Below are 18,307 nucleotides of genomic sequence, written 5' to 3' on the forward strand. Positions count from 1 at the left end.
GCACAAATCAAAGCCCCTTGCGAGGGACTGGGAAATAGTTGCCTTGTCATGTAACACATTGCCCTGATTTATTATAAAATTTTAACGAAATCATGCATATTTTAACAGCCTTTAATCACTGCATGAAAATTTAATTCATGGACTGTAGCGCGTTTAAATAAATGAAGTGTTAATTCATTAGGATTAATTAATTTGTTAAAGGATTGTGTGCAAGGTTAAGGTGGAAAGAAAACTCTTTGTTGGTTTCGCGTCTTAATCGCCAGGTTTCGCGAGTGGTGATAAAATGAAAGGAAACCGCAGAGCAAGTCCGGGGTGGGGCCTGGGCGAGACGCGCTGAGGGCGCCCTCGAGAGAGCGCGGGAAATCCCGGCCCGCGGGGCTCGGGCGCGTCGGTGCTCCCGGGGGCCGGCGGGCCGGGGTTGGGGAAGAGCCGCGCTGCGCTGGCCGCGGAAATCCCGAAGTCCCGAAGGCCGGGCCGGCCGGGGTGCGAGGGAGGGAGGGGGCTCGGAGCCGAGCCGAGCGGGCTGGACCTCAGCTCCCCGCCCCCCGCGCGGAGATGACCCCGTGAGTGAAGGAGGTCGCGCCTTCCGGCCTCGCCGCGCCAAGCCCGGGCTTAATGGACAGATGATGGGCCCGCGCGGCCGCCTCCCGCGCCTCCCCGCGCCCAGGGAGCCGCTGTCTCGCCAGCAGGCCGCCGGCCCCGGCGGCGAGGGCGAGCTTCCTTCCAGTCTCGGGGGACGCCGAGAAAGAGGAGGCGGAGCAAAGCCAAACTTGCAAGGTCAGGCTGGAGCAATCCAGAGCCCTTTCTCAACCGGATGCCCTGACGTTAGGCAGTGGCGCCTTGGGCACCTCTTCTGAGACGCCCGTGAAACAGGCGCCCCTACAAGGACAACCGACAGGCCCCTCGAGGACGCGTCCTTTCCCACACCGAGCTCTTACTCATCCTGAGAGACCCAACGCGAACGGCACTTCCGTGGAGGTGCCTGGTTTCCTCTCTGCTCCATGCTATCCCCAGCACCGACGTTTTCTACTCACCGTGCTTTAAGGATCAAAATGGGCCAGAACTAGCTTCTCTGTCAGAACAGAAAGTCTCGGTAAATGCCTAAATCCTTGCCTTTGGTAACCAGATCTTTACACCACGAAATTACGAGCGTTGCACAAGGCACACACGTCTCCACATTGGGGTCATCCAACTAACATTTATTACAGGGAGTTGGCTTGCTCCCTCTAAAGACACAGCAGATCTAAGAATCTGCCATTTCAAGAAGTGGAGTTCCAATTCAAAGTATTCTGGGTCGCTTCCGTCCTATACAACTGAAGATCACCGTAGCTTGAGCTCCAGATGGGTTCTTAAAAGAAATCTGCATCTTACTAGATGTTTCCTCGCTCAGAGCGGGGTTCCGAGAATTAGGCAATAAATGTTCACTATGCACTCTGAGATCATTGCTTAAAAGGTTTTCTCCCTGCCAAGTATTATTAAAAGGATTGGGTTACATCATCACAGCAAAGACTGTGTTGTAGGACTCCCACAAATAGGAATGAAAGACCTTATGAAGCTTTGGGAAACACTTTTAATCTAATAGGGCCACACTCCATAAATGTTAAACTGTTCATCTCAGTTTGATGTTCTACAAGTATCACTCACAGGTACAAAATCTGGTATATGTATTATACAGAATAATTGAAAACAATTCAAGTAGACAGAATCAAGTTCCTGAAACATCTTAGGGTTTAAGACCAAAGTTCTTCCTCTATTCAGTGGTAACTTTAGTTCTAAACCAATGTAAATAGAAAAGAAATTATAAGAATACAAAGCAAATTTGAAATTAAGGAGCTATACATCTTAAAACCTACTATTTTCACTTTTAGTCACAGCTGATCAATTAAAACAGGAAAAAGTCATGTCATTGTGGATGGAATTAAGATTTTGAAAATTAAAAGATGAACACTAAAGGGCATGTAAAACAAAACAAAAAGCCCAGCATCATGTTACATTCCCTTACCTATTACATTTTAGAAAGAGGAGCAATCGAAAGATGCTGTTTTTAGAGACATGACAGATTAGTGTCTGCTTCTCTTATCACGAGTGCGTATTGTTCTAACACAGCCTTAGTGCTAACCCTCCCAATGAGGAAGGGTTAAATTCATCAAAATGTCAGAGCAAATACAAACTTTCTAAATGTCTAAGTGGCACACAACTCTCATCACTGAGCTTCCACTTAGTAGTGGAGTTAGACCCTGGAACATTGGCAGGAATTAAATGCTACTTGGAAAGAAACATGTTAAAAACATGTTTAGAAATATTTCTAAAGTAATTTAAAAAAATCCTTGGAAATTTCAAATCCATTCATCCTTTGGCCTCCAAATGTGAACTCTCAGCATAGGAGAGCAAGGGTACAAACTCTAGTCAGAGGCCCAGCTCTAAGACCTGGCTCTATCCCATTCCAGCCATGTGACCTCTAGTCCTCAAATCATTTATTTTTTTTGTATGTATTTTTAAAGATTTTATTTTAGAGAGAGATTGAGAGAGAGTACAAGCATGTGGAAGGGCAAGCAGAGGGAGAGGGAGAAGCAGAGTTCTTGTGGAGCATGGAGCCCCATGCAGGGCTCAATGCCAGGATCCTGGGATCATGACCTGAGCTGAAAGTAGATGCTCAACCAACTGACTGAGCCACCCAGGCACCCCTCAAATCTCTTATTTTAAACTGAGGATAACAGTTCTTGGCTTACAGAGTTTGGGAAGATGATTAAAGGAAATAGAAGTTAGCAAAGTACTTGGTTTATTTTATTTTTAGATTTTATTTATTTATTCATGAGAGATACACAGAGAGAGGCAGAGACACAGGCAGAGGGAGAAGCAGGCTCCATGCAGGGAGCCCGACATGGGACTCGATCCCAGGACCCTGGGATCAGGCCCTGAGCCAAAGGCAGACGCTCAACCACTGAGCCGCCCAGGCGTCCCAAAGTACTTGGTTTAAATAAAAGTTTTTGTTTTGTTTTTAAAGTGTGCATATAATAAATATACTTAAAAGATATATGAAACCACCACATTTATCATGATAGATCAGATTATCGTAAAAGAGGTAAAGAGTACACGTGAAAATATGTGATTAAAATAAAATCCTGCAGGTTATTCCCTTCAACTGAGAAATGTCACAGGTTTGATTAATATATGAAATATTGTTTTGGGAAGAATAGAGCAATGTTTCTGAAGCAGCTGGGAAAGACTCCGGTCCAACAGAGGCACTCTAACCCTGATTAGACATTAGTAAATAAGGTTACACGTTCTGGAATGCAAGGGCACATTGTCAGTATATATTTGGATTAATGGATTAAAAACTGACACATTCATAGTAAAGATGAGTTACAGATAGAATCAGAGTGAGGCTTACCCCCAACTTGCTCTATGATTACTCAGAAAAATTGTGGATTTCTACATTTAATAGAATTTCAAATATATTACATTGTCAAAGATATCTAAACCTCTGATATCTCATAAACTATCAGTTAACTTTAACACATCAAAAAAAATACAAATACTTATTGGAAACTATTTATGATAAAACAAAAATTACGCTTTGTTAGCTTTTCTTTTTGGCCCTTATTATTTCTAAAAGTGGAGGGCATTATTCTTTAAATCATAAAAATGATCTGTTATACTTTTATGGTTCATTGAATCCTAGAGTCTATTATTAACAGGGGTCAGCGAATTTTTCTGTAAAAGGCCAAACAGTAAATATTTTAAGCTTTGTGGGCCATATGGTCTCAATGGCAACTATTCAATTCTGCCACCGCAATGTAAAAGTAGTCATAGATGATACGTAAACAAATGAGTGTAGCTGTGTTCTAATGCGACTTTATTTAGAAATACTGAAATTTGAATTTTATGTCATTTTCTTGTAATATGGAATATTTTTTGGATTCTTAAAAATCATTAAAGAATGTAAAAATCATTCAACCCTTATAAGATCAATTAGAAATGGTAAGTTTTAATGGTCTTTAAAGGCTAATTCAATATCTGAGACAACATCAAGGATTACAGTGCTTATGACATCCTTTATTCAATTCACATAGAAAAAAGCATGCAGTATTAATGTAAAACAGTACAGTATTAATGTAAAATGTTCAGTGCACATTAGATAAACAAGTCATTAGCATACAAACCATTTTTAAAGGCCTATATTGGCATACCAAACATGTTTAGAATATACTTTTTCAGAGCCTAAATTAAAAATTGTGCTTAGCTCACCTATTCTCAACACTCTTCATGAAAAAAAATTCTGTCCTACATAAAAGATATGCTATTAGCCAACTAAAACTTCTTTTTCTTAAGTAAGGAAAACAGTGCAAGCAAGAACACTACCATGCATACAGAGTTTCCACAAAGAACAGTAACATGCAAACAAGAACTTCACTCCAAAAAAAAAACCTCCCCTGGGATGAAAGTGGATCAAGAATTTGGCAAAGAGCACTTCTGCACCTGTGTATCTGGAATAATGAAGTTCCCACGTTTAGGCTCCTCCAAACCCAACCAACCGTTCTACGCCTTCTTTCCAAAGTAAGAGTAGAAGGCTCAATTTCTGATTTTCAACACACATACAAAAAGATGAGGAAACGAAAGCTACCTGACATAAAACAAATATTTTCATATAGAAAATGTATTCTTTCATTTTAGCAAAAGGTTTTCACAAAAATTGTACAAAACACAATGTTAAAAATGCAAACATACGTACAAAAAAGTCTTTAAAAAAAAAAGTAAATGAGTATTGGACTAAGGTTAGAGTGCTATTTCTCCACCATGGCCCTGCCTAAAAGTTGGGCCACCACTAAACATAAATAAAAAAGGGCAAGCAAAATTATTTTTACCCTAGGAAAGCTTTAAAGAACTCAAGTGTCTTATGAGCAGTGTGTAGACAACACAAAAAGTCTTATTTAAGAAATCCAAGTTCTGAGGACAACCAAGGCTCATTAATAGGCCACTGTATCTAACAGCTAAATTAAGATTCAAGAAAACAAAATACACCCAAACCAGATACATATAATATTCATGAAACTATCTTTTCTAGTTAAAAAGATGCCCAAATGAAACTGAAAAAGGACAAATTCTTTAAAATGAACAGAAGTATTTGGGCTACAGGCTAAACCACCATTCTGACTTGACACTTGACTACAGATTATCAATTCAAAATCATACAGAACTTTTACGAGGGGAAAAAAGTAACTTTAAAAACTTATATTCCTCTCAGGACAAAAACATAAATGACACCTTTCTAATGAGTCAACTTTTAGTTGCTTTTGATGGGCTAGCATTGGAAAGACTGCTCTGGATTTTTCTTTTCGCTGATTGATTCATATTTTTATTCCTCTTCTCAGGCACAAAGGAGGCAGACCATGGAGACTGAAGGTGGTTATGAAGACCATGCATCTCTGAAGTCATCTTAAACAAAGATGACCCAAACCGCTGATCTTCAAATAGCCGGTGTGAACTGCTTAACAAAACACCCTGGGAAAACTCAGTCTGAAACAAACAGCTCGGGGGTTTGATTTCATTAGTTCCTGGGTTAGAACTAGTATGAAGAGAAAAATCTTCATTCATTTCTTGGTCAGATGGAGAGAGGAGAAAAAAAGAAGTGGGTTTCCATTCATTCCCATTTTCTAACTGATCAGTAGTTAGAGAACCTTTGGAAAGGTTTGGCTTAGTTCTTTCCTCCAACTTATCTGGTTCCTCAAGAAATTCACTGCCTTGAGATGACTTGGATAATCCATCCAGATCCACGGACTTAAAACCATTATTACAAGGGCTCTTGCTGTTGTCAGATTCCGACATCATTGAATCCAGTTCAGAGATTTTGTCAAGGTAAGCTGCGTCCATTGATGCCTCACTGGATGTTCTTGTCCGATTCATTTCAAAAGAGCGAATAGAATTCAACCTTTTGGATAAGCATGAGCCTGATTTTTCACTTAATTTTAAAGAAATTTCTCCAACAGAATTTGCTATCGTGTTCCCCTCTGAGCTTTCAAAATCCAAGTTTTGGGCATAGCTTGTGGAACAACAGTCCCAAAACCCTGTCTTTGAGGAAGTAAAACATTCTGATTTCTTTTCATTTTCACTTCTATCATCTTCTGATGAATCTTTATTACAAACATTCGGAGAATCACAAAAATCATCAAACACCAATTTTCTGAGATGATTTGAGTGCTTTTTGGAACCTACTGCTTTGACCACAGAGCTCTCTCTGTTTTCTGGAGTACTGAGCTGAAGGCAACTAAGGGACAAAGGAGTACAAGGAGCTGGAAGATCATAAAGTTCTTCATCTTTGTAGGGTATACAATCACTTGGTTTATTACCCCATTCTCTTTCCAAGTAAGTATCCATACTTGTATCTGTGACATCTAACATTATTTCCACCTGTTTCTGATATAGGTCTTTGTTCTTCGAACAATTTGGTTCTGTTTTGCTGGTGCATTCCTGCCTCGCAGAACTGCTAGAAGGTTTTGCCAGGTGAGAACTTGAGGTGGATGAGCCAACCTGCTTTCTGGCACCATCACCTTGACTCTTTGAGGCCATATCCTCCTCGTTACCTATGCTCCCCTTGCCATCAGTAGAAAGTGCTCTCTGGCAAATGGAATTCATAGCTTCCTTCTCTTCACTTGAATTTTTTAGCTGTGCAATTTGAGATTCTAGTTCCTCTATATATTTATCACTTCGTTCCAGGGCTTTCTTGAGGCGATTGGTTTCACGTTCATGCTGTTCTACTTTGGACTGAAGAGCAGCTACTGTAAACCTTCCAAACCTGCAAGGAATGGAAAGATAGTTAAAACTTTAGAGTTCGAGCTTTTTTCTTTACTTTTCAAAGTTTAAGAATACAAACTGTCCCAACCCATTCCAATTTCACCTACCAGTGACATCTCAGACCATTCAAAGAACAGGTCAAAGCAATGCCAGATGTATTAGTTTCACAAAAGAGTTTTTCCACTTTATGTAATAATACGCATGTGATAACAATGGCAAAGATCTAATAGGATAGATAGATAGATCTGATTTTGTGGTCAAATCAGATTAGTAGTAGCAGAGATGCAGAAACTCATGGCTGATTTCCCTTCCAAGAGCTAGCTCTATCAATTCAGCTCATATATGTATGCAGGGTTATCCCCTAAAACAATGGCAAAGATTTATGATAACATTTGAACAGTGGTCCACATCTTGAAATATTTACATTCAATCATTTTCCTATCGTACAGCAGTGTTTTACAATACATTTCTTATACAATGTCACCTTGTCAAACATAAAATGCCAATTTGAAATTCAGAAATCTTAGCAGTCCCAGCAGGAGTGGTTTTAAATACTTATTTGGACCCTTTCAATTATAGCCACCCTTGATCTGAAGCTTTTACTTGGCCTTTTTGAACACTGGGCTTTAATTCATTCTAGCTCTACTTATTTTTGGCATTTTACAACTGTGTGGAACATCAATCTCATTTCTTCCAACTTTGAAATACAAAGTCAGTGCTTGTGGTTCCAATATATTACACATAAAAACATTTTCACATTTCCTGAAAAGGAACATTTTGGAGAGTAACTGAAAAAAGAACATATCAAAAATTCACTTCTTTTACTCAGGATTATCTTGTTTTCGTTATTCCCTTAAAATGGGTACTGGGGGTGGGATGCCCCAAGTGGCTCAATTGGTTAGGCAGCTGACTGTTGATTTCTACTTGGGTTGTGATCTCAGAGTCATAAATTGAGCCCCACGTGGTGCTCTGCCCTCAGTGTGGAGTCTGCTTGAGATACTCTCCCTCTGCCCTTCCCCTTTTGCACTCACTCTCACATGCATGCTCTCTAAAATAAATAAATAAAAATAAATCTTAAAAAAAAAAAAGAATTGGGTATTAGGTTCAACTCAGAAAACAGTTTTGAGCACCTAGTATGGGCTGACATTATATCTGGAGCTGGGGATACAAAGATCAATAAGACTGTCCCAGCTCCAATGGATATAAAAGGTCTACCTTTAAATTCCATCTGAACATCAAAGAAAATTCCATCTTTTAAGAAATTGCTTCTTATGAGCCAATAAACATAAGCACTGCATTCTAACCCCATGGAAAATACTTTTCTCTACAAAAATTCTTTTAAAAAGCTTCTTTCTATCATCTTGAAGAATTCACAGATTGTCTATTTGGAGGAAAGTACTTGAGAAGGTTACTTCTAAATTTTCTTTTATCTATGGGTTTATCTTTTTCTTCCTTTCCCCTTTAATTATAAGAGTAATTACAATTAAGGGACATCTGGGTGGTTTCTTAGTTTTGGCTCAGGTCCTGATCTCAGGGTTTGTGGTATCCTCAGGTCTCATTCAGCAGGGAATCTGCTTTCCCTCTCCCTCTGTTTCTCCTACCCCCAAATCACACGCTTTCTCTGAAACAAATAAATAAATCTTTAAAAAAAGTAATTACAATGAAGAGAATATACTAGGTATTTAAAAAAAACTATAAAGAAGAAACCCAACAGTAATAATCTTTTAGAGACAACCACTGTATAGTTTTATTACTCTCACTCAATGCCCAACACCTCCTCCTACACTCCAGCCCAATTCTCGCTTTAGCTCATTCCGACACAATCCCAGCTCTGGTCATTAGGGGGAAAAAAAGCAGGGCAGAGGTAAACATAGATTCTTAAAATCTCAGAGTTAGAAAGGGCCTTAAAAGACACTGTACTGAATACTGATCTACTCACTACAATTAACTGAACTCCCAGAAAGAGCACACTCCCTTCAGCCTCTAAAAAACAAAGCAAAAACCACAGGTATAACAAAAACAAAATCAACTACAGTAACAAGCCTCCCTATATTAAAACCAAGTTTACTACTATGAGTATCAAGTTAAGTCAATGATGGTAGTTGTTCCTTCTTTGTTAAGAGAAAAATGTTTTGGTTTGTAAATGTATTTGTAGTTTCTTCAAGGGAATTTTAAAGAGCAGATAAAGATCGTAAGGACATCAGCAAAGATGTTTGTGAGTTCTTGATTGTAACTACTCTATAATCGAGTAACCCACATATTTCTAAATGGAAAAAAAATGTGTAGCATGTTTATTTCATGCAAACAGCAAAAGTGACAGCCTTAAATTTGCTTACCAAGATAAAACTTATTTTTTCCTTAAGTGCAATTTTTACAATAAAGGTAAACTCAGAAAAAAAAAATCAAACAATTTGGAATCAAATACTGTTACTAGATAGTAAGTCAGCTATTACCAAGGTATGTCCTTGGGAACTCAGAGACTTATATAAGAAAAGACTAATGACAAATAGTCTTTCCCAAAAGTTTCCCAAAATCTTATTATGTTTTTAAAAGAAGTTAACAAATGGTTCCGCATTGGAAGTCAAAATAACAGTCCCAATTGTGTAATTTTTCTGTTATTTCAGAGAGAAAGCTGAAGTGCTATGAGAACTAACAACAAAGGTCAGCAACGGAGCACATATGACAGGGACAGCAAGCAGAAGTCACTGATGGAGCCAGCTGTTTTCTAAAAGGTCACTGCCCTCAATTCCCCAAAGTTCCATTTCAATACTTTACAAGTCTATAATACTTTGAGTGATCAGACCTTTTTACCATGCTAATCAGAGGCCTGTGCTGGTGAGCAAACTAACAGAAATGTAGGGTGAAACCATGGAACTGATCAATTAATTAATCAATCCATGTAATTTTTTTGTCTCTCTCTCCCCCATTAGAGTATAAGCTCCAGGAAAGCAGGGAGTCTATCTTATATTTCACTGCTAGCTCCCTAGAACAATTCCTGGCATATAGGAGTCCTATTAAATACTTCTTGAATAAATGTTATTTTCTTACTTTAAGATCCATCAATGGCTTACATCAAGAGAGAACCACCACCATAGCACCAGATAAGCCAAAGGTCCTTGGGTCTCTTCTATATGTAAGTATTCTGATTTACTATGTTACTAAACTGAATGTTTCATACATTTGACTCTCTTTCTTTTTTGTCTTTATTTCTTCCTTTTTTTTTTTCATTGACACCAAAGAATGCAACAGAGAACAACATATACAGAGTATAGTTCTGTGGCTTTTTGTTTGTTTGTTTGTTTGACTACAGGCTTGCCATCCTATACTGCTCCTTCTAAATAAAACCTTCCATTTTAACTTTAGCAAAAGAATGGAAACATATGAGACTTTTGACATAGCTATTAGGGATTTTAAGCTAACCCTCAATTACTATATTATATTTGGCAAAGGAAATTAATCAAGTCATATAGAAGTAACAATTAGGGCTGCCTATCTGATGCTATATTTCCATAAAAGAAGACAATGAAGATAAGAGCTTATTTAACTTTGGGTTTTAATACTCTTATTCACACTAATTCCAGATATTTCCAGAGTACATAACATTAAACGAATCAATGCCAAGGCAAGCCGGAGGGAATTCTAACATCATTTACCATACTTCCTTTTCCTGAGCAAATTTCAAAATGGAGTATTTTTATAAACATTCCATTAGAGACCAAAAGGCTTTGATTTTGAAAGTAGCAGTGATGGCCAAAGGCTTCATTATGTCAGAGAAAACATCGTAAAGCAGTTTGGGAGCTGCAACTGATATATCGGAAGTGTGCTAGAATCTGGGAGAAGCTTAAAGAATTTTTCAGTGTACAATGTTAACCTATATGTACACTCTGGATTAAGGTTCCCCTTGTTCAAAAAGCTACAGAGGTAGAAGACTGTTCCTGTCCCCACTAGCAGTAAGAGAAATGAAAGCCCTACTAGTTTGACCTCTGAGGTATTACCTAGAGCAGATTTTCCCTAACAATGAAAAGCTCCTCAGTCCACATTTTCTCACAGCCCATCACACAGGGGTAACAAGAAGTGCTTGGAGGTGATCAAAAGAAAGCAACTGCGGTAAAAAAAATAAATCCCAGAACCAAGTACCAGAAGACCTAACCTTCTAGTGCTATGCTGCCATTAACAAGCTGTGAGAACTTTAGCGATTAGCTTGCCTCTCTAGTTCTCAATGGATCCCCAACAAGACAGAAAAAGGCAGCCAGCCCAGGGGGTGGCTGAGACTACTAAACTTCAGAAACATCTTCAGGACATAGAGGGACATCAGGAAAGTGAACTCACCTGCCCCCCCACTTATCTTTGATTTCATATCTTTTCCTTACTTACTAGGTAAGGAAGTAATTATGAAACAAAATGAAAGTAATCTTTGGATCTGGACCAGCTTTTCTGATCTGGTCTATGTGACAGTTTTCTAGCGTTGATATCCTTGCTGTACATGCTTCTAATATGCATAAATTTCAGTTGCTACAGTTTAGTTAAATAATACCAATTACTTAACAATGTGGCTCAAATTTACCACATTATATTAACTATTATTATATTAACATAACTATTTTATGCATGAAACTGCATAAAATAAAAACTTCAACACTCGCTTTTCAGTTCACAGAACACTACATAAATAACAGATGTACATCAGTGACCAATCAGGTCACTTCTTTCAAAGTCTGAAAGTAACTGGTCACTCTGCATCAGTCATTCAGTTCACACACAGACAGTAAAACATGTAGTCCCATCACATACATTTTACAAGAATGGATAATCAAAAGACAGAACTGGCCAACAAAAATGAAGGTGCAGCAAATAATTGAATAGTGATCAATGCTACAAGTAAAACTGGAACCAGGGATCCCTGGGTGGCGCAGCGGTTTGGCGCCTGCCTTCGGCCCAGGGCGCGATCCTGGAGACCCGGGATCGAATCCCACGTCAGGCTCCCGGTGCATGGAGCCTGCTTCTCCCTCTGCCTGTGTCTCTGCCTCTCTCTCTCTCTCTCTGTGACTATCATAAATAAATAAAAAAAAAAAAAAAAAAAAAAAAAAAAAACTGGAACCAAGTGTAAATGTAATTATTGAAGAACTGACCATGGAAATTTTGAAACTGTCACTATTCCAGAGACTCTAGCAACACCTGAGAACTTGGAAGCAGTAAACTTACTGATAAAGAAAAGTAGTTGTGATAAAAAGAATAAAGTTGTCTAGAAATGACAGGCTAGCAAAAACCTTCACATTTGAGCAATATGGAGATGTTTCACAACATAGTAAGCATTAAGGATAAAATGTTGGAAGCTGATGCAAACTTAGAAGTATGACAATTCGTCAAGGCATTATAGGACAGGAAGACAGGCACTATTCAGATTATTTTCCACAAGGTTTTTACAAAGAAATTAAATACTTCTCAATGTTTCTAATGTTTTAAATTATACTACATAAATATTAATGTACTAAATATTAGTTTTACTCTTTTTTCATTTCCATATACATTTATAACTGATAGTAAAAGACTTCATGTTTTGACAAAAATTATTAAAGTTTATAAAGCAACTTGATTTTTCCTATTGATTATTAAGACTACTTTTCATGGTTTTTACTTGAATGGCCTTTTTTATGGTCCTATACAACTCTGCAAAGTGAGAATTACCTCACTAAACGAATAGCTGATATGTAAGAAAAACAAGTAAACCTAAGTGAGTCTTGAAATTTTTTTAAAGAGCTGTCACTTTACCTACCCTAAGAAAGAATAACCTATTCACAGAGGGAATTTTATTGTATGGTTTACACAACTGCGGTTGCATATCTTCTCATTCCCAGACTTTCAGAGATAACAGAAAAGTATCTTATTTTAAACATAGAGGAGAGGTAAGGTTTCACAAAGGAAGAACATTCCATTATTCCTTTCTCTTTCCTAAATACATTCTCCTAAAGCAAAATTCACCAGTTGGAGATTCCTTAAATTTGCAAACTCCTCTTTTTAATTACATATAACTGAAGTGAGTAGCTTATAATATCAACTCTTCAGAAACATGAATTTTGATAAGAGTAGGAAGAAAAGGGAGAGGCCCAAGTGCTATGTCCTGCCTCATGCTTATGTGTGCAGGGTGCGTAGAGGGGCATATTTCAGGGAAAGGCAGAGAGGATCAGGACTGTAGGAAGCTGTACTTGGTGATGGGGGCCTTTCTCTTTCCCTGCTTCCAAGAAGTTGTCTGTGTATTTACCCTTATCTATCTCATCCTTGTGTATGTGTCAGGAGGATAGTGGGGGGCATTCTGTCTTTAAACGTCTAGAGAAGCTTTGGAAGTGGCCTACATATTTTTATCTCCTGCAGAACTGTATGACTTGTCAGTGTTTCTTCAAGAGTTTTCTCTTTTTAAAATTAAACACTCAGTTATGAAAATGCTACATTCTTAATTAATTAATTCTTAATTTATTAATCATAAGAGTACTGTCTATGACCGATCCTAGCCATACAAGTCGGTTCCACAAAAATATGTGAAGTAATCTGAGCCATACTAAGAGAACAGGAAGAAATTCTTCCCCCCTGACGATTCAAGACACTTCTTTTTCTGGACCATCATCAAATAAACAAAAGAAAGAAACAGCCCCTCAATAAATGAATGAATGAATGAATGAATGAATGAAGTGAACTTTTGTGTTGGAATTTACCAAGAGTAAATGTAACAAGTAAGTCTTTAACAGTAGCCTGATGACTACTGATAATGATTCTGACAAAAATAATAGCAGCAACCACAATTTATTCAATGCTTACTTGCATCAAGCACATTGCTATATATGTGTATTACATATTATCTTTTTAATTTAATTGTCGTGTCAACCCAATGACGGAAAATCTGTTGTTTTTATTTTAAAGATGATAAATGAAAAAGACTGTCTCTTGCTTAAGGATTTGCAGAAAGTGGCAGGAATGGGATTTGAATTCAAGCATGTCTGAGTCCAAACACCATGTCTGACATTATATGAAGTGCCTGAATGTAAGATCCCTTCTTCAATAAACATAAGCACCTTTTTATACTATAAAGTAATGTAAAATGCAAGCTAGGTTTGCTGGGTATACAGTCTGTACACATTGTTAAGTAACTAGGACTGTTGCAATATTTATTAATACCTACATTTGCTAATAAAACATGGAGAGGAAACAAGGAAACAAGATGTATGTATGTATGTACACATATGTATTCACAAAATTGATATTTATCAAACACCTACTATGGTTTTAGACACAGTTTCTATTAAAGTGGCCTTGCAGGAAATTATAGCATAGACACATCACCCTGACAAATGCCAACCCAAAGAGGTTAGCTCTGGGTTGAGATATGAAGACTAAATCTGAACCTGAACCATAAATTTGAAAGCTCCATCTTTAATTGTGCTCACAACAGAAAGTATACATGATCATCTTGTCTACCTTATGCATAATCAGCAGGCATCTTCAACTTTAAGGAAACAATATTTACTTGAAATGAGCAAAATGTTAAATGCAATATTTAAGGGCCTAAGCATTACATATGTATTTGTCCCTGGGTCTAATACTGAGGAATTAAAAAAAAAATACAAGCTATATTATGCTGCATCTTAGTTTTAGCATAAAATAGAAAGTGCTTCAACCTTTGTAAGAATAAATAAAACTCACAATTTCCTCCTTAAAGACAAAGGTCTCACATAGACAGTGGAACTAGGTAAAGAATTAAGGCCCAGGCAGCAATTCTTCCTCCCTCTACCTCCCAAAGGTACTGTTTAAAGATTAAGGTATAGTCTGTTTTGCAAGCTTTTGAATGCAGAGCAGAGTTTTAAAATAACAGCTCACATTAATACAATTTTGTTTTATTATTATTTTAAAGATTTTACTTATTTATTCATGAAAGACACAGAGAGGGAGAAGACAGAGACATAGGCAGAGAGAGAAGCAGGCTTCTCGCAGGGAGCTCAACATGGGACTCGATCCCAGATTCTGGGATCATGCCCTAAGCTGAAGGCAGATGCTCAACCCCTGAGCCACCCAGGTGTCCCTTATTAATATTTTTTAAAGGTTTTATTTATTTATTCATGAGAGACACAGAGAGAGAGAGAGAGAGAGAAAGAGAGAGAGAGGCACAGACATAGGCAAAGGGAGAAGGCGGCTTCCCTGTGGGGAGCCTGCTGTGGGACTTGATCCCGGGATCCCGACCTGACCCAAAGGCTCAATCAATCATTGAGCCACCCAGGCATCAATAAAATTTTAAAGAAAGTTTTGTGCATGTGTTTATTTCATTAAACTAACCATGTATTTGTAGTTAAAAACTGTGATGTTGAAAATTGTTGCTGAGATACCTAGAAACTCCTAACACAAACGACCTTAGTGTTGGGCTGCATATGGAAATTGAACATGAACAGATTCCCTTTCGTGGTCTCTAAAAAGGGCTGACATATGTATATATTAACTGCCTGTGAAGGTGGACTACTCTTTTTACTGTGGAATAAATTCCATTTTATTTGATAAATATATTTCAATTCCACATAGAAATGCCCTATTTTTCTGCCCCAATAGAAAAGATCAGCCTTGAAATTTACAGGACATCAGTGGGGATTCTAATCTTTTGTAGAAAGATAGAACATATGACATGCTATTTCATATCTTTTTACAGTTCTAAAAGGAATAAAGGATTTAGATCTTTCTCCAAAATATAATAATCTTAACAACAACAAAAATCTCAATAGTGTAAGAAGACAACTATTGTTATATGAAAAAAGCATACTTAAAAATCTCTGGACTACTATCTACACATTTTTCACTATAGTTAAATCAACCTCTCTCTCACCATGAGGAATAATCTATTTTCTTATTCTTCCAACTCCAAAGGGAATGTTTATTAACATGAGAAACAACCTAAAACAAAACAAAATAAAACAAAAAAACTGTGATCCAGCCACCCTGTAATTATTACTCTGATGACAGTTACTGAGGACTTAAAGTATGCGGAGGAAATATGAGAAAAGAAAACAAAAGGAGGAGAAGACGTCTTTGTTCTCAAGCAGTTCCTAATCTTTCTGACAACCTTGTTGCTTAGTCATTAGCATGCATTGCAGGCTCCTAAAATCTCTTATCAATACAATAAAGACAACTTGACAGAAACTGCAGTAACTGTCCATCCCCAATTAGCTGAATGCCCAGAGAAGGGCCCCTCAGGCAGCTGAGGGGCCTAAGCACACCTGGCTGTCACAGTCTGGCCCCAGGGTATCATCAGGCTCCCCTGACAGTCTACAAGTTCCCCTTCCGGGAAAACCAAAGGGCATAGCAGAATCAGTCATCAGATCAGGCTGGGGTCAAATACCAGGAATCATGGCATTTGTCAGAGAAGAATCATGAGAAGCAAAAAAAGGCCAGAATAGGTCAAGAAGGGACAATAGCCAAGGCCAGCAGACCAGAGGTGTTGCTGAAGAAGCCAAAAGACAGCAGTAATCTGAGTGGTACTGGCATGTTTTAAGATACGGGTTAGGAAGAGCGTGAGCCACGAAGGAGCCACAGCATGGAGGTAGATAAAGGCAGGAAAAACCCAGTTCAAATAAGGAGATTCAGATAAGAAATCCTGTCCAGTAGCCCAGCAACATCACCTCCTCCTCTCCCCTTTCTAACTCGCAATCTCTAAGACGACTCAGGAAAACTTCAGGAAATCCCTCTGCTCTCCTCATATGGAGAAAATGCCAAGAATTTTGGGATTTCCTGTCCTTGTAAACTCTTTGTACTTTAAGCTTCAAGGAAGCTCAAAATCTTAATTCCCTGGTTAGTTCCTTCCATATTGTGGCATGAATATAAGGACTCCTTGCTTCTGCCAGACTCTAGAGAAGGAACTCCCTCTCTCACACACATGTATTTTATACAGATACCCATATGGCATGCATTTTTAAAAATATGTCTTAGCTCCAAGAAGCTAGTTGGTAGATTAACTGGGCATGACAGTCATGGAACTTGAGAGTATAACACGTGATCCTTAATAACATAAAAACAATGGGAATAACAAGAGAAGTGTTTCCTCTGTCTTAGGAAATCATGGAATGCTTCACAGATAGAGTGACAACTGCAGGTAATTTACAAAGCAGAATAAAAACGAAGAGGCTAATGGTGAGGACCAGGGAAAGCAAAGGAAAAGGCATGAGTAAAGGTGCAAAGGCATGTCATAATATGCTAAATCTGGGTTCAGTGAGAAATTCAGCATGGCCAAAGCAGGGTGTAAGAAAGGGAAGATTGGAGAGGACACAAAAAGGCCAAAGCTTGTCATATGGTAAAGAGCTTCACATACTTACAAAGAAATTTGGGCTTTGAGGACAACAGGGAAGCATCAAAGGTTATTAAGCAAGGGAGTGAGATGATTAAATTTATATTCTACAATCCTGGCAACAATAAGGCAGATGCTTTAGGGCTGAGAGTGGAAAAGAAGAGCAAGCAGTCAGAAGGTTGTTTAAAATAGGCTAAGCAAGAAATCATGTGGATCTAAACTAGTGGGAATGAGAAGATGGATTACAGAGACATTTAAGAGGTAGGATAGATAGAATATACTAAACAATTAGGTGTGGGATGAGGAGAAGACGTGGAGAAACAGAAGACTGAGGTTTTTATCTGAAGCAACCAGATGAGTAGTAAAGCCATTAAGGAGGATAGGAACAAAGCAAGAGGATAAACAATCTTTTGAGTAGAATGGATAATGGATACAATTATTTAGACACACAACTCTATCAGTTCTTTGTGCTACACACTGTTCCAAGGACATAAAATTATTTCCGTTAATCCTCGCAATACCACATCATCCACATTTTATATAAAGAAAATGATGGCTCCAAGGGATTAAGTAATTTATGGAGTGTTATTTATCTATTCATTTAATTATTCAACAAATATTTATCAGATGCCTTTAAGGTGCTGGGGTTTTGCAAGTGAAGGGAATAGGCAGTAAGATCCTTACTCTTGTGGAGCTTAGAGTTTAGAATGGAAAAGACGGACAACAAACAAGCAATTAAACAAAGAGATAATTCCTGATTAGGGGTAGGAATACAATAATACTATAACCTCAGTTCAGCACTAGCTGTGGGCTCTGTTATAAGCACATTTCAAGTTTTAATTCACTTAACCCTTACTACAACCTATAAGATTGGTACTACTGTTGGTCTCATTTCACAGAAGACAAGTACAAGACATACAAAAAGGTTATCTTCCCCCAAATCACAGAGCTAGTAAGTAGACAAAACCAGAGTTCAGTCCTAGGGAGTCTGGCTCTGGAGTCTGTGCTCATAATCACACACTATACTGCTTTGTCATACTATGATTTTATTACTACGGTATTACAATAAGACAGAGTAAGGACTTAGAAGGTACTGGAGCAGAGGGCTGCTTTAGAATGAATGATCAGGGAAGGCCTCTCTGAATCTGATGACAAACAGAAGGAAGCAACCACATAAAGATCTGCAAGCAGAATATTCCTTTT

The 18,307-nt window shown here is 38.1% G+C and overlaps 1 protein-coding gene and 1 long non-coding RNA gene across 2 annotated transcripts in view; one reads left to right on the forward strand and one right to left on the reverse strand.

Annotated features, from left to right (window-relative positions):
* Positions 1-3,968: 3,968 nt before the first annotated feature.
* Positions 3,969-18,307, reverse strand: part of OBI1 (ORC ubiquitin ligase 1) — a 41,173-nt gene continuing 26,834 nt past the window's right edge. The window contains exon 6 of the mRNA XM_025441109.3: positions 3,969-6,793. Within this exon, the coding sequence (XP_025296894.1) occupies positions 5,278-6,793 (1,516 nt within the window). The 3' untranslated portion in view covers positions 3,969-5,277. The remainder of the gene's footprint in view (positions 6,794-18,307) is intronic.
* Positions 9,415-13,980, forward strand: LOC118351980 (uncharacterized). Its single transcript, XR_004808320.2, has 3 exons — positions 9,415-9,524; positions 9,847-9,925; positions 13,705-13,980. It is a non-coding gene; the product is annotated as an uncharacterized LOC118351980 (long non-coding RNA).

This window comes from Canis lupus, chromosome 22, assembly GCF_003254725.2.
Source record: "Canis lupus dingo isolate Sandy chromosome 22, ASM325472v2, whole genome shotgun sequence".
NCBI lineage: Eukaryota > Metazoa > Chordata > Mammalia > Carnivora > Canidae > Canis > Canis lupus.